Raw genomic sequence first — 19,459 nt, forward strand, 5'->3', positions numbered from 1 at the left:
ATGATAAGATGTTTGAAAATAGAGGGAAAACTAAGGATGTCAAAGTGTTGTCCTAGTTTCAGGAGGCATCAGAACAAAGCTGAATAGTCAGGTAATGACAGATTTTTAACTCTTTCAGCAACATGTGGAAGGCTTTTAAAAAGGCTTTAAAAAGGCTTTTACACCAAAACTAACCCACCACCTTGAGTCTGTTGTCATTCCCTTTCTGTCAGGAATCAAGAAGCTCTGGGTTTCAGTCTTCCCCAAGAAAGTTTTGGTTGGATCTTCTCCATGTTAATTTTTCATTTTCACAGTAGGAATAAAATGATTCCCCAGTCCCAACAGACAACTTGTGGAGATTAATTAAGAAGTGTTTGCAAATCATGTCAAAAAGGTCCTTATCGATGTGTTGAGTGCCCTTGTAATTTAGCCTGGATAGCTCATCACTTGAGTCATCTGGCCAGGCAGAAAATGCCCTCTCAGCATCCCTGGTGAGAAGCCCACTTCAGCCCTGAAAGCATAAGTGGTCCTTATCATGACCCTTCTTTCCCGAATATTGCCCAGCTAGAGTTCAGTTAGTAAGCGCTGTAATGCACCAGCACTTGGCAGTTTTCTCCGTGTGAATAGAATATTGATTGGAAAAGCCTGAAGACTGCAAATGATGGATCCAAGTGGGGCATGGCCTCGCCATCATGAAATGATAGAGTGTAATCAAGAGCACGATTGTGGAAGGTTTTAATTTTTCTAAATAAATTGGCTGTTAAGAATTCCCCGACAGTATATCATGAATGATTTTAATGCAAAAAAAGGGTATACAACTGCAACTATTAGTACAGTAAGGTAGAGGAAAATTGGGAAACGATTTCTGACTGTTTGCAAGAAGTTTAAGAAGAACTTGCCTCACATGGTTACAAAAAAAAAAAAACTATGGGAATATCACACTGTCCCTGTACAATTTGTACTGATAAACACCCCTTTCTCCTCTGGCATGATTTCATTTCATCATCCTTACTGTTAATTCAACACTCAGAATAGTTTGGTAGCCCCTGAAGTGATCTAATTATGTGATTTTTTAAAAAAAACTCCTGATGGAGACATGAGTATATTAAGTCCATATGTCTCCTGGGAACAGACTAGTCTAGAGAATTTTTTTATTCAAAGCGATAACAAATTCCATTTCTTCGTACAAGGTAAACCTCAGACTGGAGTCCCTCTCCCTGTATGTTCTTTGAATTAAGGCTCAGAATTTATTTGAAGACTAATGGGTCATTATGTCCTTGAAGCTCATTGTTTCCCATACATCTTGCAACTCCATGACTATTGAGATTCCTTATGCTGAAAGCTAAGTGCTTATCGATAGTGGCTCATCTGCTCTGGGATCCTAGAATGACATTTCGCCTCCCTTCGGTGCTGTGGGATGAGCATCCAGGTTTGATCTGTGTCTGTTAAATGCATTCAAAAGCTAGCTTCCCCTAAGACAGCTCTTAATAAGTTTGCTGACCTCCTTCCCAGCATCCTCTTTCTTCACCATGACTGCAATTTGGTTGGGATTTTGCCACAAAATAGACACATCGAGACTGTAAGAGCTTATCCAGGAATTTCATGTTGGATATATTTTCATCCTAAGCAACTGGAAAATCCTTATCTTCCTCACAGTAGCAACATCATTTTCCTTTAAATGGTGTGAGTTGACACTATTTTCACCCTACGTTTTGATGTTGGACTTGCTCATCTCTGAAATCCTATTTAACTTTCAGTGTTAGAATTGTCTTGACTTTCTTGTCTTTTCTTCCTGAGGCCAGAATTCATGGAATCTGTCATTTTCCAAATGCTTCTTTCTTGGTGTTTTCCATAACTAACTCAGACCTGCATGAATTTACCCTTTTTAAACATGGTGTTCTCATCATTAAATTTCCCATAAGTTCATAGTAGAATATAATTCTCTCACTAGGATACCTACTTGGTGGGCACGTAGTACGTCTCTTCCACGGTCACGATGAGTGTTTGACAATACCATCTACAGACCAGAATGATGCTCAGCACAGGTAAGCCGATAGCGTCATCCTTCTCCCAGCTGTCTCCAGTCTCAGGTGCCTCAGACTAAAGAGTTTGCATTTGGGTATGGCCACAGATGAATTCTGTAAGCATCGGCCAATGGGCAAACCTCCCTCCAGCCATGGGATGCAGTTTGTGAGACAGGAATGGCAACGCACTGGAGTTTGCTCACAGGAGTACGTGGATACACGTGCTGCTTCTTAAGCAAGCTCTTCCATAAAGCTTCCCAGTACCTTCATTTTCTTTAGTTTCTGCTCTGCCTAAGGAGTTTCTGGGGCATTTATTGTAGATGGAAGCACCCATTTGGTGACAGAAATCAGGTGAGTCATTCTAGGGAGTTTGTGCACCTAAGTTACTCACCATCAGAGGCAGATCTCTCTTTTCCCCCCTCTCATGTGTGAAGTCATTTAGGTGGCATTGGGTGATTTCATTTTGCTTATTACCAAATAGGATTGGAGAAACCAAGTATCGGTATCCAACAGGAGCTGGATTTAGCAGGGATGGTGCCAAGGGCAACATTCAGAGGATGCTTCTGAGGGCGATGCTTTGCTTGACTCCTCAATGAATGCTTTTCAAAATTCAAAACCAAGAGATGGAAGATACTAATCCAGATCTTAAACTCATACCGAAGAGTCCCTTGGTAGTCTGTCTAACATCAAAGGAACAGAGTATAAAGAGCTTTGCCCCTGTAACTATAGAAATGTGATAAATATTTTTTAAAAATAAAATTGGATCCAAATTAGGCTGAATTTGTAGCAGCAATGGGTGTGATCTTCCAGAGGTAATACATTCTTTGTTTTTGTGTAATGCCTATGGGAACCTTGTTAACTGCATTTCTTTTACTTCATTAGAAACATGGGATCACGTCCTCACAGCTAAGAGAGCATTTAGATCAGGCTCCTGCCAAAGGTCACATACTGGCTGCTTTCAGATGGCAGCCTGGAAGCTATGTGGCTGACTCTCCAGCCATAGCTTGTTCCTTATCTGATGAACTAAGAGGACCTTCAGGAGCAGAGCAGTGTGCTTGAATGTGTTAATGTGTGTCTTAGAAACTATGCATTGGCAGTATGTATCCCTGTTGTTCTGAGTCTCTTCCTACTTATTCTCTCTTCTGAATCTCTCTCCATGGGAACGAGACCTGACCTAGGACACATAAATCACAGACCTATGGCAAGTGCCTAATTAATTCACTCCCTGCCTCCCCGACACTGGTCCAGTTAACTGACAGTTATCTCTGAGGAAGGGCATTAGGCTGACCTTAGAATTAAGGATTCCATACCCTAAATAATGTCATTGCTTCAGGTGCTTCAGGTGCTTCACCTTCACAATATCCAATTGTGACTTTTCTTTTCCTTTTTTTTTTGTACAGTAAAATTATGCAAGAGCCCACGTGCTGTCTCTTTAATATCTTATTGTGCATTAAAGGGAAGATTTACAGGTAGATAAAGACCTGAAGTTTTATGAGTTTTGCAGTTAGCTACATCTAAGATGGAACACATCCGAACACACTAGTTCTTCCTTCCCATTCCAGTTCTTCTTTAAAGGGCAGGAATTTGGAAAAAAATGAAATGATAATCCTGTGCATGGCCCTTGACCTGCCCTCCCCCCCCACACACACACCTGTCATTAAATTTAGAACCAAATTAGAAACATCCTGAGCAGAAACTCTGCTTGGAGAAGCTTGTCATTTGGTGGCATTCCTGTCAAGTACATGAACAAGAGCCTGAGTAAAGGAAAAACTGCACAAATATTTGAAAGGAGGTGCTAGGGAGAGTGAAACAGATGGAGAGGAATTCCCCAAATGGGCACCTTGAAGCAGGCATTGCATGCCATCATTGAAATAAGACAAAGGTGACCTTCCCTTGGTGGAGGATTCCACAGGATCTAATTTGTATTTGGGGGGAAATAAATTCACAGATAAAAAAGCCATATCCTTTCATTTATAAGGAAGCATGAAGGGGTTGAGACTTTATAAGGAAGCATGAAGGGGTGAGTAAGGAGCTATTCATTATACTGGGACCTGCATTTTTGTATCAGCTGGTCTCTCAATCACAAGACGATGCTTTAGCATTGGCTGTCTAGGTGAGGTGAGTGATAAGCCCCCCTCATTGTCTTGTGTCATCAGGGAAATCCTCAGAACTGGCCAGGATGGCCAGGAATACTGAAATCTGGGAGAACCCAAAAGAATAGAAAATCAGGAATGCACTAAAAGAGGTCAGCAGACCTTCAGGCATGCAGCACCCTCCCTGATGCCACAGGGAGGGAGCTGACTTTCCGGAGGAAATCATTTCTATTCCTTCTAAAGCCTGAAAGCAAGCCCGGCAGAGAGGCTGACCCTCCCAGGGTGCAAACCTGAAAGCAGCAATCCAGCAACCTGAGCTCTGGTCTTTGGCTCTGCCTCTGGCTTGTCAAGCCCCCTGGGGGTGAATGTCTTAACCTCTTGCAGCCAAGGCTGAGCTGTCAGCCCAGCTTTCAAAGCACCTCAGCTCACCACCCACTCTAACTCCTCTCGTTGGGTAATTGTTTTAGAGAATGGGAACAGGTTGTTTCAACCTCTGTAACCTTACAAGATTAAATGGAGCAAGCTGCCCGCATTTCCCAGGTAGGAGCGATTAACCTTCGAGAATTCCTCAGATGTCAGAGGGAGAGAGTTCTCTGATCCGGTGACATAGGGTGAGCTGTTCTACCTTCTTCACCTGAGAGGCCCTTCCAATTCTCACTGAGTGGGGAGAAGCAGGAGTGAAAAACTCAGCAAGTTTGTGTGACTTGTGAGGTGTCACCACTGTTCTAGACCCGGCACAGGGACACCTGGGCAGTTAGAGCTCTCAAGTCACACAGGATTTCCTTCTCAATCTTTACTGAGTGTTTCCTGATCACACGTACATTTGAAAAAGGTTTAGAATGTGTTCTATCATCCCACCACCCAGAGGTAGCCGCTATTAATGCAATGTTTCGTTGTGTTTCTGTCATGTGTTTTTCTATGCATGATGGAAACATCTGTATTTAAACAAAGTTTGGATAAATTTGTACTACACAGTATTTGTACATCTGTGAACATCTTTGTGCACGTCAAAAAAAGCCGCATTAACTTCTCACAACCATTCTGTGACTTACATAACCAAATTAGACTCATTTTACAGATGACGAAGCCGAGTACAGAGCTGTGAAGGGACCTGACAAGGTCACACAGCTAACAGACGCACACTCAGGTCTGCCTGACTCCCAAGCTGGTATTTTCAACCAACTCCTAATTATGGTACTTCTTCAGATAAAAAATAGGAATTGCACATTTTCTCCTCACCTCTATCGATGACCTGTTGTCTCAAAATCTAGATCAAGATTCTTCTGGGGCTCGAGTGATTCAGTTGTGGTATACACAAATCTTCTGTGGTGGGATTTTAGTGAAATTGGTGAGATTAAATGTGGTTAAGTGATCAGTCTTGATCTAAGGTCACAAGATTCTCGAAAAGAGTCTGGATTCCATATACCAGGTAATCTGGGACCACTCTTCGTGAGATACGCTCTTCAACAAGAATCGGTCACTTATGTAGGTAGGTCGGTCCCTATTGTATGGAATGAAAAACAGAGTTCACTAATCATCAGATAAACGTTGGGCAAACCCAAATCAAAGGCCATTTTACAGAATACCTGACCACAACTCCTCAAAATTGTCAAAGTCGTGGAAAACAAGGGAAGTCTAAGAAGAGAACAAAGGAAACGAGGGAGAATAGGACAGCTAAATGCATTGTGGTATTACTGGATTGGATCCTGGAACAGGAAGAAAAATACTGATGGAAAAATTGCTGAAATCCAAGTAAAGCCTTGAGTTTAGCTAGCCATGAGCTAGCAATGTTGGTTTCTTCGTTTTGACAAGGGTAGCATGTACATCTTACATACAGTGCAAGATCACATTAGGGGATACCAAGTGAAAGTGTGCAACTCTTTGTATTGTCTTTGCAACTTCTTTGTAAACCTAAAATCATTCCAAAATATACATTTTATTTAAAAATATATTAAAAGATTATCTTTAATGCAGGAAAGGCGACAACGGTAGAGTGATAAAGTTATGCCTACTATAGCAGCTGAGCATAAAGCTTTGCTCCAGACTTCCTAGAATAATGGAAATGAAGTCATACCATATTGCCTGCGTATTTTAAAAGGACAGGTACATTTTTAAAAAGTACAAATACATTTTTGAAAGATGTAAAACTACAAGGAACTTAACCTAAAAGAATCAGAGCATTTGGTATCTGCTCTGATGGTATGTGATGAGGCTGTGTTGATTCCTGATGTGGAAATGGAGACAGTCCTTTTTGTTGTACACCTGAGGTCTATGAGTGTCCTCGATCCGTATATGGTGAGCACTTCCCTCCCCTTTAGCGCCTTTTTTCCCTCCTAAAAGATTGAGCGATTGAGCCTGGAAAATTGTGCTTCTCTTTGACTCATGCTCTCAGTTTTTGCTGACTACATGAGGGCTTGGAAAGAACGGCAGGGATTGAACAGCCTCTGCAGGGAGCTGTTCCCTCCCCCGTGCTGATCAGTGTCGTGCTCAGAGGCTAATCTCCAACTCTGCTCGCAGGAGGATCTTCTATGAAGCTGGGGGAGCTGGGACACGAGCCAGATCTCTGTGGAGAGTGGAACCCCTTCGGATAAGGTAATGGAGGGTCAGGGTGGTGCTCTTTTCAAGATAATTTTATTTTGCTGTACTGTCTGTTCTCTTAAAAATTTCACTGATGCCACATCACCAGGCAAACTCTCACAAGTTCCTTGGCCCAGAGCTGTTTTGAAATTTTCCTGACTTTGTTTTTAAACAAAAGCAGCACACACACGCACAGAGAGAGAGAGAGAGAGAGAGAGAGAGAGTGTGAGATTGGGAGAATGAGAATTTCCAAGACTTCTGTTTTGATTCTGAAGCCCTGAACCCAGCCCCCACTCCTGCTCCCCTTCCGGTGGCCAGGTTATAGAAGGTGAGCTTGGACGGGTCTGCTGAAAGCCATCAAAATACTTCTCCCATTTGTTTCCTTAAACAGAGTCTCTGAAACCCACCTAGTGTTTCTCTTCTCAGTAGTTGTGTTGGCTCCAGTGGAATGTTGGCTTTAAATGAGACTAGTGATTGTGATGGCATGAGGTAGAGAAGATTAAAGCACCACTGGAGAGGTAGCCGAGAGGGAAACCGTATTTACCGGACTGGTCAGAAACAATATTGTACCTGGGTGGAAGGAACAGGAGGCTGAGACTTGAGCTGTGTGCTTGAGGAAAAACATGTGGTCTCCGAACGTCACACCACAAAGGGGGATCCAGTAAGCTCTGGGCCATTATTTTGCCAAGAGGGATTGCAAGTCAGGCTAGAGCTAAACTAGCTGCTTGGGATAACAGAGGAGGGACAGTGTCTGCTTTTCCTTCTCTGCTGTTCCTGCCAGCTGGCTCCTCAGCCTCCCTCTGAACGTATGTTCACGGTAAATGTCTCTCTCGTGAGGGTGTATGCCCCCAAGGTGGTTTTCAAGGTAATCCATTATAGATCAGGAGAAAATACTAGAACTTACACACATACACACATAGATACATTTATAGTTTTTACTGAGAAACTCTTTGGAGGTTACTGGTTTAAAGAATATTGCTTTTAAGGAGCACCCACTTGATAGCTGGCTTGGAGCATTTATATTCTCTTTCCAGCCCTGTTAAAATGCTTGCTCTAACATAATCTTGTTCTCAGGATATTAAGTCTTGCTTAATGGGCTTTTTTACAAAGTCAAAGTAGGTATGTATATATAATAGTTCCAGTTATGGTTGTTTATTTCCCCAGAGGCCTAACCATGAGATTTTATTCTAACTTAAAGATTTTATTCTAACTCAAAAGATAATGAGTTTCAAGTTATTCAGTGGATAATTTCTCGCCTAACTCTTATTGTAACTTTTGTTGAATGCCAACAGTTTGATGTAGGACCATTAAAAGGTTGCCATTTCAACAGGAGGTCTCCCTTATCTAAATCATCTTATTTTGCTTCACTTTTTTTCCACAGAATGGATCACCCTCTAATACAAAAGTACACACACACACACACACACACAGACTTCTTTATTATCTACCTCTCTCTGGTGAGTGTAAGTTGCCCAAGTATTTTTACCATTTCTCTCAAAGATAGGATTCTTTGTGGTAGTACAGTTTGAGTTGAGATAATACATTAGGGATGGCTTTGCTTTTCCAAAAATGAGTTTCCCTTATAAGGCATTCTTTTTGTGGTTTTTGTATATCAAGAAACTTCAGTGGAGTGAAGGGAAAATTGGAAGCTTGGGACTTCTAGTTACATTAAATCGTTAACTTGTCCCAGGATCATCTTTCTTGTTGTAGTCTTTTTCCCTGCTTTTATTTTTATTGAAGTATAACTAACATACAGTATTATAGTAGTTTCAGGTGTACAATATGATTCAACAGTTCTATACATTTACTCAGTATTCATTAAGTGTACACTTAATCCCCTTTGTTTTACCCATCTCCCCATCCACCTCACTCTACCAACCACCAGTTTGTTCTCTGTATTTAAAAGTCTATTTTTTGTCCTTTTCTTTTTGTTCATTTGTTTTGTTTCTTGAATTTTACATATGAGCAAAATCATAAGGTATTTGTCTTTCTCTGACTGACTTACTTCACTTAACATTATACCCACTGGATCCATCCATGGTAAGATCTCATTCTTTTTGGGTAGCTAAATAATAGTCCATTGTATATATGTATGTACACACACACATACACACACATGCCCCATATCTTTTTAATCCACTCATCTATGGTTGGAGACTTGGGTTGCTTTCATATCTTGGCTATTAAAGATAATGCTGCAGTAAACATAGGGGTGCATTTATCTCTTTGAATTAGTGTTTTCTTATTCTTTGGGTAAATATCCAGTGGTGGAATTACTGGATCATGTGGTAATCCTATTTTTAATTTTCTGAGGGACCTTCACACTGTCTTCCACAGTGGCTGCACCAGTTTACGTTCCCACCCATGGTGCACGAGGGTGCCTCCTTGTTGGTGTTGAGAGGCTGCAAGAGAAGTACCATGCTGAGTTGTCAGGAGACCCGAAATCCTAGAGCAAGCCAGGAGACGGGCGTTTTGTCCCTCCAGAGGATAAACCACAGAGGGATTACAATTCTGCTAGTGTGTGGAAGAAAGCCCAGGATAAATATTGAAATAGACTGAGTTTCTCGGCTCTTCTCTCTGCACAGTTGGAGTGGCAGTAACATCAGATGGGGCCAGGCTTTCCGGCTCCGGCATCTCACCACAGGCCACTACCTGGCCTTGACAGAGGACCAAGGCCTTATACTGCAGGACCGGGTGAAGTCAGACACCAAGTCCACAGCCTTCTCTTTCCGGGCCTCCAAGGTAAGGGGTGAGGAAGTGGACTTTGACCTCATTCTAAAAGTGAAAGCTCTGAGCCCTCCAGGCAGAACTGTGACCAAAAAGAAAGTGGACTAGAATGAGATGGAATTGGAAATTAGACCTATGAGAAACACTGTCTTCTTCTAGCTTTTGAATTAAGTTTACAGGGGAATGGGGGCCGTGGAGGCAGGTTTAAGTCTTAAAAGAGAGACTTCAAAGAAGAGTGGAAAGCCCCAGAAAATAAAAGGATCACAGAAATGGGCAGTGTTTTTCAGAGGTTAATGAAAGATGATGCTGTTGCTTGATATATTCTAAGTTGTTTTCAATACTTTTAAGCATATGCTTCAGTCCTATAAGACAATGATAATGTAGAGGCACGAGTTTCAGTGCTACATGGGGTTAAATCAAGGAAGCGATTTCTTTCAGAAAGATGTAGAGAAGGCGTCAGTCTGGACATGACCTCATCTTGTAGTTATCTGTATTATATAAAGTCACCAGTACCTTCCTCATTCATTCCCTCAGAGGTCTCTTCCCTCCACTTCTCTTAGCTCCTACCCATCCATCCCCAGCCTTCATTAAAAGTGGACCCTGGGCTAGTTAGGTTAACCGCAAACATGTAGCTTTGCCTTTTGATGTGTATATAGACAGCGGTTTTTTTGCAGTCTCCTATCTTTAACGTCCAGTCAGGCTTTAACTCTGCATCACTCCGAACTGGATCTAGTTGGATGGTCAGAACTGCATGCTGAGCTGACTTCTGACAGAGAGTTGGATGCTCTGTCACTTTATGATTGTTCTGGAAAGATCATCCAAGCGTAGGAAAGTCTGTGCTCAGTCGCAGGCCTAGCTATCAGGGAGTCGGCACCTCCTAACAAGACAGTTTGACATCTCCTTTGGGGGCTTCATCTCTAGTTTCATTCTTCTTTGCTTTTTTCCAGAAATAGATCTTGATTTGTGTTCTCAACATGATTTCAGGAAAGAGATAAATGCACCCCTATGTTTACTGCAGCATTATCTTTAATACCCAAGATATGAAAGCAACCCAAGTCTCCAACCATAGATGAGTGGATTAAAGGGTTGTTGATGATTCCGTTCATGTGGGACTCGGTGTGGAGCTGACAGCTGAATTTTCTGTGGGACAGCTCTGCTTCTTAATGAATCAGAGGAGGACAGTCTTCCAGCATTGCCCTCTTTTGAAGCAGGGGGTTCAGACTCCTTTCTTTTCCTTCTTTTTATGGTCCCAGAGTCTTTCCTGGCAGAGAATCTCTGGCATATAAGTTTTTCTCCCCCAAATGGCTACATATCATAGTTAAGCTATTTCCACACCTATATTTCCAACATTAAAATATATGAACTTCCTACCCTAAATTCTTCTCAAACATCACCTCCTATCTGCTTCTCTTTAAATGGTATTTTGGCTCCTTGACTTCATTCTGGTTTTCTGAGCACATCTCCTTTATGTTCCCTTCACTTTTGTTTTTTAAGATTCCCAGCAAAAGAAAGACTTTAAGTACAAACGTGGATCTGTGTAGTAAAACATTTTGGCCTCCGCCAAGTGATTTACAGCAGTGTAACTTGCTAAAAGAATTGGTGAAACAAAGCAACAAAAAAATCCGAAGAACAGAGACAAGCTAGATCACATTCTTCCCTAAGAGCCAACTTGGACATGGGGTGCTGCGGGCGACAGCAAGTGTGGGAGGGCGAAAAAGAGATGGGAAAAAAAAGAAATGACTCCTTCTGGCTGGTGACCAAGTAAATTCCTTTCTAAGAATGCTAGCCTGGCTTTTTCTTTCTTCGAGTGCTCTACCACGATCCCTCAGCCCCCTCTAGACCTGGGGCCCTGGGGTGGATCCATGACTTTGTGGCCACTACTAGTTCAGAAAGGGGCTTATCTGGTTACAGCAGGCATTCACATGGACTTCCAGGCAGCTGGCAGCATCCTGTTCCAGGGGGACTCTTCCATTCCATTCCTTTCTTGGCTCAGCCTTGTGGAGGATGGCTAAGCGCTTACCGAGGCCACTGGGGACAGCCAGAAGAACTCAGAGCACCACAGAGAGTCCTTCCACTTGGCACAGCTCCTGGCCTGTGAGCACGCTTGCCCTCCAAAGGCCCATTGCTTAGCTCCCCAGGTCCTTCCATCTCTATGCACGTGGAAGCAAGCAGCCGATGGCTGGAAGTCACCGAGGTACCATGGGGACGGCCGGCATAGCAGAGCTGGAGGTAAAAGTCACCCATGAGTCATATTGTCCTATGCACTTGGCAATGTTGTTACATTTCACTGGAGTCACTACGTTAGAGGTTTTAAATAACTCCCAGTGCCGCAGTACTCGGCCCAGCTACGTTCATTTTAGTGGGCGAGGAACTGAAGTCAAAATGACCTAGGCTCCTCGGTAGGCCAAGAAATGGCTGTGTTCCCCCCCAGGAAATCGGGGCTTCCTTAGGACATTGTGTGGGCGGAGCATCTGACATCTTAGAATGTGAAGCTACACCGAAAGCAAGAATGTATGGAGAACACATTGCTCTGCCATACACAGTCCAAAGAGCTCTTGGGAGAAGAACGCTAGAAATGCCTTGAGTGCTCTGGGGCCCCAGATTCCTCCCTAGTAAATGTATGTTTACCTTGCTGGGTGCCGGCTTTCCTCCTTAAATGCCCACTCCAGTGTGCTCACCCTCACCGGGGAGTAGTGAGGTTCCCCAGCAGGAGGAGACTTTTGGCTCTGCTTTTCAACAGCGGGAGGGTGCTGAGTCATCTAGCCAGTGCTTGCCTGTTACATGTGTTACAGGATGGAGCAGATGGCTGACAGTAGTCAGAGATACCATTTCAGGATCTGGGTGGTGGCACGGGGGTTAGGGGATCCCAACGGGAAGGCTGGGAGGTAGAGATACTGTGTCTTTAGTGCCTCTGTCAGTGGCGTTAGGGGGGGTATTCACCTGATCCTCTCTGTATGTTGGGGAATCTAGAACACAGTAAAAGAGACTCCCAGGAGGGGCACTCTTGGGGCTCGTGTGTTCAGGGCAGCACTGGGTTGGCTGGGCTGTGAGTCATTTGGCACTGATGGGCTTCCCACTGCATGTTCCTGTCTGGCTACATTAGTCAGCAACAGCTATGACTTCTAAACTGGGGCCATGAGACAGCTGCAGGTGCATGTTAACATCCTTAGCAGGCTGCCCTTACGAAGAAGCGGCAGGTACACTGTGAATCTTGTACACGTGGATCGGACAAGGATGTGACTGAGCCTTCATGAAAGGGGGTCAGAACTCACACCTGCAGCAGTCGTGGGCCTGGCCTGGCTCAGATGAAATCAAACCAAGGTCTTTGAGCAAGTATGGGAAGCATGTAGAATAATGAGCAGGGAGTGACCTTGGTCAGTTTTTATCCCTCTCCTTCAGCAGGGTGATCCAAACCAAACTGGAGGTCTGGGATGTCTTGTTGCCTCTGAACTATAGCATCACACCTTATTCCTTTAAACCTAAGTGGTATTTGATAGAGTGTGGCTTCCAGGTCACCTAGATCTGGCCTTGACTCCCATCTGTTCTCTCTGAGACCTTGAACACAGCTCTTAATCTGGTTGCCCCTCATTTGAAATCTGTCATAAAATGTTAAGATCTGACCTCTGCCTACCCTTCCATTCTCTCTATATCACTTGCTCACAGTTGCCTTGAGCTCTGGCTTACTAAATATTTATCAGCCCTTAAACATGTTCTTTTTTCTCATTGCTCAACCTGTGCCTAGAATGCCTTTTACCCCTCCTAAACACCCGCACTCACGAACTCCTGCTCATCTTTCCAGACTAGTGTCAGATGCCCTTTACAAGAGGAGGGCTCTTCCGTGGGCCTCCAGTAGGCCCCTGTCTATGTTTCTGTAACAGCCATCACTCACTGGACCGGGAGCCCTTAGATGACAAGGACCACACATGCCGCCTTTTGGTATCCCAGCACCTGGCATAATGTGTAGCAGGTGATAAGTGTGGAAATTGCTCAAGGGATATAAGAATGTGGTCATACATTAAACCAGCCTCAAATCCATTTCATTTTAACCCCCATCATCATCACAGAAGTATCCTGTCATCATTGTGTAATCATTTTGGATCTTTATCTGCCTATCAGCATTCAAGGAGACAGATTCATTATTTTGAACATCGAAGTCAGATTTCTATGAACTTGATTTCACATCATTTTCACATTGTCTTGACATTGCAAGGCCATTCCCCAAGGATTGTCAGATAATGTGATTTAGTATTGCCATGCCAGAGTAAATATCATCTAGATGTCATGTTTCCACATCAGTTTAGAGTGCTGAATTCCTTTCAGGGAAGAGTGAATTAGTGATGTTAAATCAAGACTTATCACATGTAACCATTTATTTTATAGCTATTTTTCATGACTATTCTGTACGTCTTGAATAGTCAAGATAGAATCTCAAAGTTTGCCTATTTTATTGCAGAAGGATGTAGAGCTATCATTGTTCCCAGTGAGAGGAAATTTTTCCACAGTGTATAAAAATGTTACATTCAGTTGAGTCAACAATTATCAAATATCCAGTATGCACTAAGCACTGTGCTCTTGGCCAAACATGACTTCCCTGCCTTTTAAAAGCTGTGCACTGCTCTCTCTGCTGTGCATGAAAAGCATCTCTGTAGACTGGCCTCATGTGCCCTTTAACCTTAGCAGCTCCTGGCAGTCAGAATCAAGATGGCAGCTGGACTCACGGGATATCCCTTAGGAAAACACTGGCTCTGTTTGTGCCAGCCCCCTGGCTTGCTCCGCTTCCTCACTGAGTTCTCAGCCAGGGAAGGAGATGGGTACAGAGGAAAGAGGGAAAAGGGAGAGGAGAAAACAACTACCTCAAGATTCAAACATCTAGAGACAATAGTTTTATTTCATTTCTACACAGTATTTTTTATTGTTTTATCTTCCAAATTTTTAACTTCTAGTTAACATACAGTGTAATGTTGGTTTCAGGAGTAGAATTTAGTGATTCATCACTTACAAATAACACCCAGTGCTCATCATAATAAGTGCCCCTCTTAATACCCATCCCACATCTAGCCCATCCCCCATCCACCTCCCTCCATCAACCCTCAGTTTATTCTCTATGGTTTGCCTCCCCCTCTCTCCCTCTTTTTTTTTTTTTTTTGCCCTTCCCACACATTCATCTGTTTTGTTTCCTAAATGCCACATGCAAGTGAAATCATATGGTTTTTTCTTTCTCTGACTTATTTCATTTAGCATGATACCATCTAGCTCTGTCCATATCACTGCAAATGGCAAGATTTCATTCTTTTTGATGGCTGAGTAATATCCCATTGTGTGTGCATATATATTGCATACACACACACACACACCACCTCTTCTTTATCCATATCCGAAGTCCTCTTTTCCTGGACTCTTTCTATAGTTGGGCTATTGTTGATAATGTTGCTATAAACATTGGGGTGCATGTGCCCCTTCAAATATATGTGTTTGTACCCTTTGGGTAAATACCTACTAGTGCAATTGCTCGGTCATAGGATAGTTCTATTTTTAACTTTCTGAGGAACCTCCATACTGTTCTCTAGAGTAGTTGTACCAACTTGCATTCCCACCAACAGTGTAAGAGGGTTCCCCTTTCTCTTCATCCTCACCAACACCTGTTGTTTCCTGTGTTGTTAATTTTAGCCATTCTGAGGTCTACACAGTATGTTTAAAATTTAAATCAATGATTCTCAAGTCTTTATTGTTCAAAGTGGACCAAATAGAGAAGCAGTCAAGGAAAACCATGGGCTTTGAAGTAAAAGAAGCCTGAGTGAGAATCCTGGCTCGGCCATTTGCTGGTCAGCCTTAATCTGTCTTTTTTTCCAAAAAATAGGGATGAAGAAGTGTGTCTTGAAGGGTGGTTGTGCAGATTCAGTGAGACCAGGAAGACGACCTGGGAGTGTGTCTCCTTATCCATGAAATGGCAGTAGCGCTGCCTACCTCATCCCGATGGTGTAGGAATTGAAGGAGAAAGATGGAGGGAAGAGCCCGCTGGAGAAGTGCGCCTTCCCTAATGCAGATGAGTCTGGTCCCCCAGCACACAGCGAATAGCAGGGGGCTTTCCTTGGCCTCCCACCCAGCCAGGATCCTCGCAATGTCCTGCAGTGTGTGATTTATTTAAGAACATTCTAAGACCTCCTATTCTAGATTAGAAATTTAGAAAAGGACTATATATGTGGAGAAGTAAACCCAAAGGTTGTTTCTCAAGGTTTCTGCAGATACACCTAGGAAGGGGCAGACTAACCAGGCCTTTCTTGATGGCTTACCCCAGCATCCATGAATGGGTCTCATTTTCCCTCTGAAACATTTTTGGGTGCTTACAGTGTGTTGGAAAGGTACTTTGTTGTCCTCTGTGGACACAGGCAGTTTCAATATGTCAAATAACAGATTTCATTCTAATTAATAAACATGAATTAGGAGCTTCTCCGTTCCAGATATGCTAGGTCCTGATGGCATAGCTTAAAAATCAGCTGTCTCTAGCCTTGTTTCTTTTCAATCTATAATTCACACTGCTGCTGGAACAATTATTCTAAGATGCAGCCCTGTGTTAGCACCCTGCTTAAAATTCTCAGGGGCTTTCCATTGCCAACGCTAGCTTTTCCCAAGAGGTATTCCAAACGATAATTTTATGAATTGTTTTTTTTTTAGAAAAAGCAATTTGGCTGCACTTGCTGCGTTATGCAGAATTCAACAGGTTTTATTTTTTTCTGTTGTTTGCTTTTTATTGTAGGACTCCTAACAATCCGTCTTATATAAGCCCTAATGTTTCCTTTGACTCCTGGAAGAAGATAAAGAACTTGTCCGAAGTCCTCTTTTCCAGGAGAAAGTCTGTTAATGTTGTGAGTTTGAGAAACATGTACTTATAGTACAAAGTTCGGAGGCCTTTTTGTTCAAGTCCCTTCCTGGACTTCAAGCTTTCTCCTTGCCACACAAAGCCCGTCTTACTAGAACCAAGTCCTCTTCCTTCTTTCCTTTCTCACTTCTCACTCCCAGCCAAGCTCACATCAAGTATCTGTCTTATATAAAATCATCCCTTACTCTCAGGCACAATGAGGTCTTCTCTCTCCCAAACTCCAGTTGCACCTTGAATGTAGACTATGTCACCTTGCTATCATTACTGGTTTATATGTATGACCCTAAAGTTTATATGAGCCCAGAGCCATTTTTTCATAAAATAATTGCATATGTTTTCAACCTGTCAGCCTTTTCTTCTTTATAATACCTCTTAAACAACTGAAACATTAATACAATTAATACTTTGCTAATGATAACCATTCAAAAAATTATGTTCAAATGACAAATGGGCTTTGGAATTCTATTTGATTTTGGATTCTGTTCCATTACTTAGCTACAGGACTTTGAGCAAATTACTGAAATTCTGCAAGCCTCAGTTTTATCACCTATAGAGTAAGAGAAATGAAAACAGAAGGACCATTAAAAGGTTGAGAGAAAATGTTCTTAAAGTGTCATGCATAATACATATCACTTTGTAGATCCTTGGTAAATTCACTGATGGTATTGCCATTGCAGAGTACTAAGCGAAATACTTTGCTCTAAGTAGGCACTAGAAAAACACTAGTTGCAGTTCCTTTCCTTGTCCTCCTAGAAATCTTAAATCACTCTGGAGAGCAGCAACTTAATCGTCTAAACCAGATATTTATTTAACACTTGTGATGTGGTCAGGACCATTTCATAAGTTCTCCATGGAGACAGGAGATGATGATGATTATCCTTCAATACCAAGTATCCTATTCCTCCTTAGAATCTGCTCATCATCTAACATAGAGAATGTTGACAGAGATAAACAAATTGATGTCCACAGAACAATAAAACAAAAGCAGATTATTTGCAACGTATTTTAAGCAAAGACAAGCAAATCCCAGTCTTGTCCTTGGAGAGTTTTCAGTCTGGTAGCAGACAGGAAGCATGCCAGCAAGGGAGTCCTATCACAGAAGATGGTAAAGAGCCTTGATGGAGGAGAAGGGAAGTGCTACGAGATCAGGGAAAATGCAAAGGTGGATCTGGGAAAGGCTTGATGGATGAGATGTAAAGATGCAGAGTTGAAATAGGGGATTTCTTTTTTTTTTTTTAATGTTTTATTTATTTATTCATGAGAGTCAGAGAGAGAGAGAGGCAGAGGCAGAGGGAGAAGCAGGCTCCCCACCCAGCAGGGAGCCCCATGCGGGACTCGATCCAGGACCCCGGGATCACGACCTGAGCCGAAGGCAGACACTTAACCATCTGAGCCACCCAGGCGCCCCTGAAATAGGGGATTTCTAAGCAGAAAGTGTAATGTGGGTAAAGGCCCAGAGGAAGGGAACCTTGATATATCAAAGGAACATAGTCCAATTTGGTTAAAGCATATGGTATATATGAACTTTAGAAATGAAAATTGTATCTTCTAGGAATTGGGAGTTAATGGAAGGGAGTATTGGATTAACCCTATCATTTAGGAGGAGTCCATTTCCAGCAGTAGAGCAAGTACATATGGGGCCATATTCAGGTGAACACAGAGAAGGGAGCATTCGTGCTCAGAAGTCAGAAGATCACCAACCTGCCATGAGCCCAATCAGACTTCTCTGTCATGGACCACTCTCATTTCCTTAGTATATCCTTGGTGTGTTTAGATTTGGGTTGAGTTGGCTTTAGTTGTTTCATCTCCATGTCTTAGTTTCTTTTGTTGTTGCTTCTATTCTTTTAAATTAGAAGTGGCCACTGCAGTGACCACCATAGAGCTTTGGGAGTGCATGCTGTTTTGTAAAAGCAAAGACACCAAGAGACACTCCATTCTATAAACAGTCATGATCCAGTGATTTCAGGCTCTAGAGAAATAGATCCTACTATTTCTCTTCTTCTGGCCAAGTCATATTTAAATAAACAAAATTGAGAAAATAAATGGAGTGTAGTCATTGATAGTTTGGGAACATGCACTATTTTAACTGTGAGCTCTTGGCATTCCATGTCATTATTCATATTTAACAGTTGCAGTGTGTTTTCTTTTGCTGCATTGTCTATGGTTTAGAGAACAGGCTGGAGGAGAGAACTTTGGCATATTTTAAATCCTGTTACTGGCCTAAGTATCTTCAGGACTATAGATATTTCTGGAATGAAAATCAAGTATCCATTGTTCTGTGAAATCAATGCATTCTTGACCACCTGCCTCTAAAGAAGACCTAATATATCACATTCTATTTTCCCATTGGCTTTTGTTATAAAATCAAAGATAAGTTCCTTTAGAAATGTTAATTTTGAGAAATCTCATATTTAAAAATCAAGCCAATGTTTCAACATACATTGAAAATAAGAATTTTCTTGTGAAGTATTAACATTGCCTAAGATGATCCTGTAAATGTGCACAGAATAACTAATTTTACTGTTTTGAAGGAAAATAAATCAGAGCTGAAATGAAAATATATATTTGAAAGAAAAAAATTACTTAGCTATACATATATATATATGTATATGTATGTTTATTAAGTAATTGAAAGGCACTGGATTCTCTGTACCAGGAATCCAAAAGTAATTGAAATCTGGCCCGTGCCCTTGATTCTTTTGAAGTCTGACACAAGGAAAGTGTCCTATAAACAAGCACATTTACACTATAATATAGTGCTAAGTGCCCAGTGAAGTAATGAGAGTGTGCTGGGGAAGTACAGTGGGAGGGACTACTGTGCCCTCACAGAGAAGGGGGCATCCGAACAGGGTGTTGAAGGGTGAATAGGAGTTCAGAGCAGTGGGGAGAACACAGTCTCTGGAGCTGGACTTCCCGGTTGAAATCTTAGCTCTTTCACAACTTCTTGGGTGACCTCAGGCAAATTGCTCATCTCTCTGTATCTTCATTTTCTCCCCTAAAAACTGGGATAGTATTTGCAGCTGCACCCAAAGCTGTTAGGAAGAGTTGACTCATGTAAAGAACTTAGAACACCGCCTCGCACGCAGTAAGAGCTCAGTGCACCTGCTGCTGTTCCATCATCAAGAAGGAGAGTAAAATGGTCACAGGCAGAGGGAACAGCAGGTTGCATTTTTTATTCCGTA

At 42.3% G+C, this 19,459-nt stretch overlaps 1 protein-coding gene across 1 annotated transcript in view; it reads left to right on the top strand.

The window, feature by feature from the left end:
• RYR3 (ryanodine receptor 3) overlaps positions 1-19,459 on the top strand; it is a 509,236-nt gene that overhangs the window by 228,949 nt on the left and 260,828 nt on the right. The window contains 3 exon segments of the mRNA XM_064570716.1: positions 1,931-2,024; positions 6,614-6,688; positions 9,259-9,415. Of these exon segments, the coding sequence (XP_064426786.1) occupies positions 1,931-2,024; positions 6,614-6,688; positions 9,259-9,415 (326 nt within the window).

The sequence above is a fragment of the Mirounga angustirostris genome, unplaced genomic scaffold (assembly GCF_029215605.1).
Source record: "Mirounga angustirostris isolate CCGP_5_RB_7025 unplaced genomic scaffold, mMirAng1.0.hap1 SCAF_9, whole genome shotgun sequence".
Taxonomy (NCBI): Eukaryota; Metazoa; Chordata; class Mammalia; order Carnivora; family Phocidae; genus Mirounga; species Mirounga angustirostris.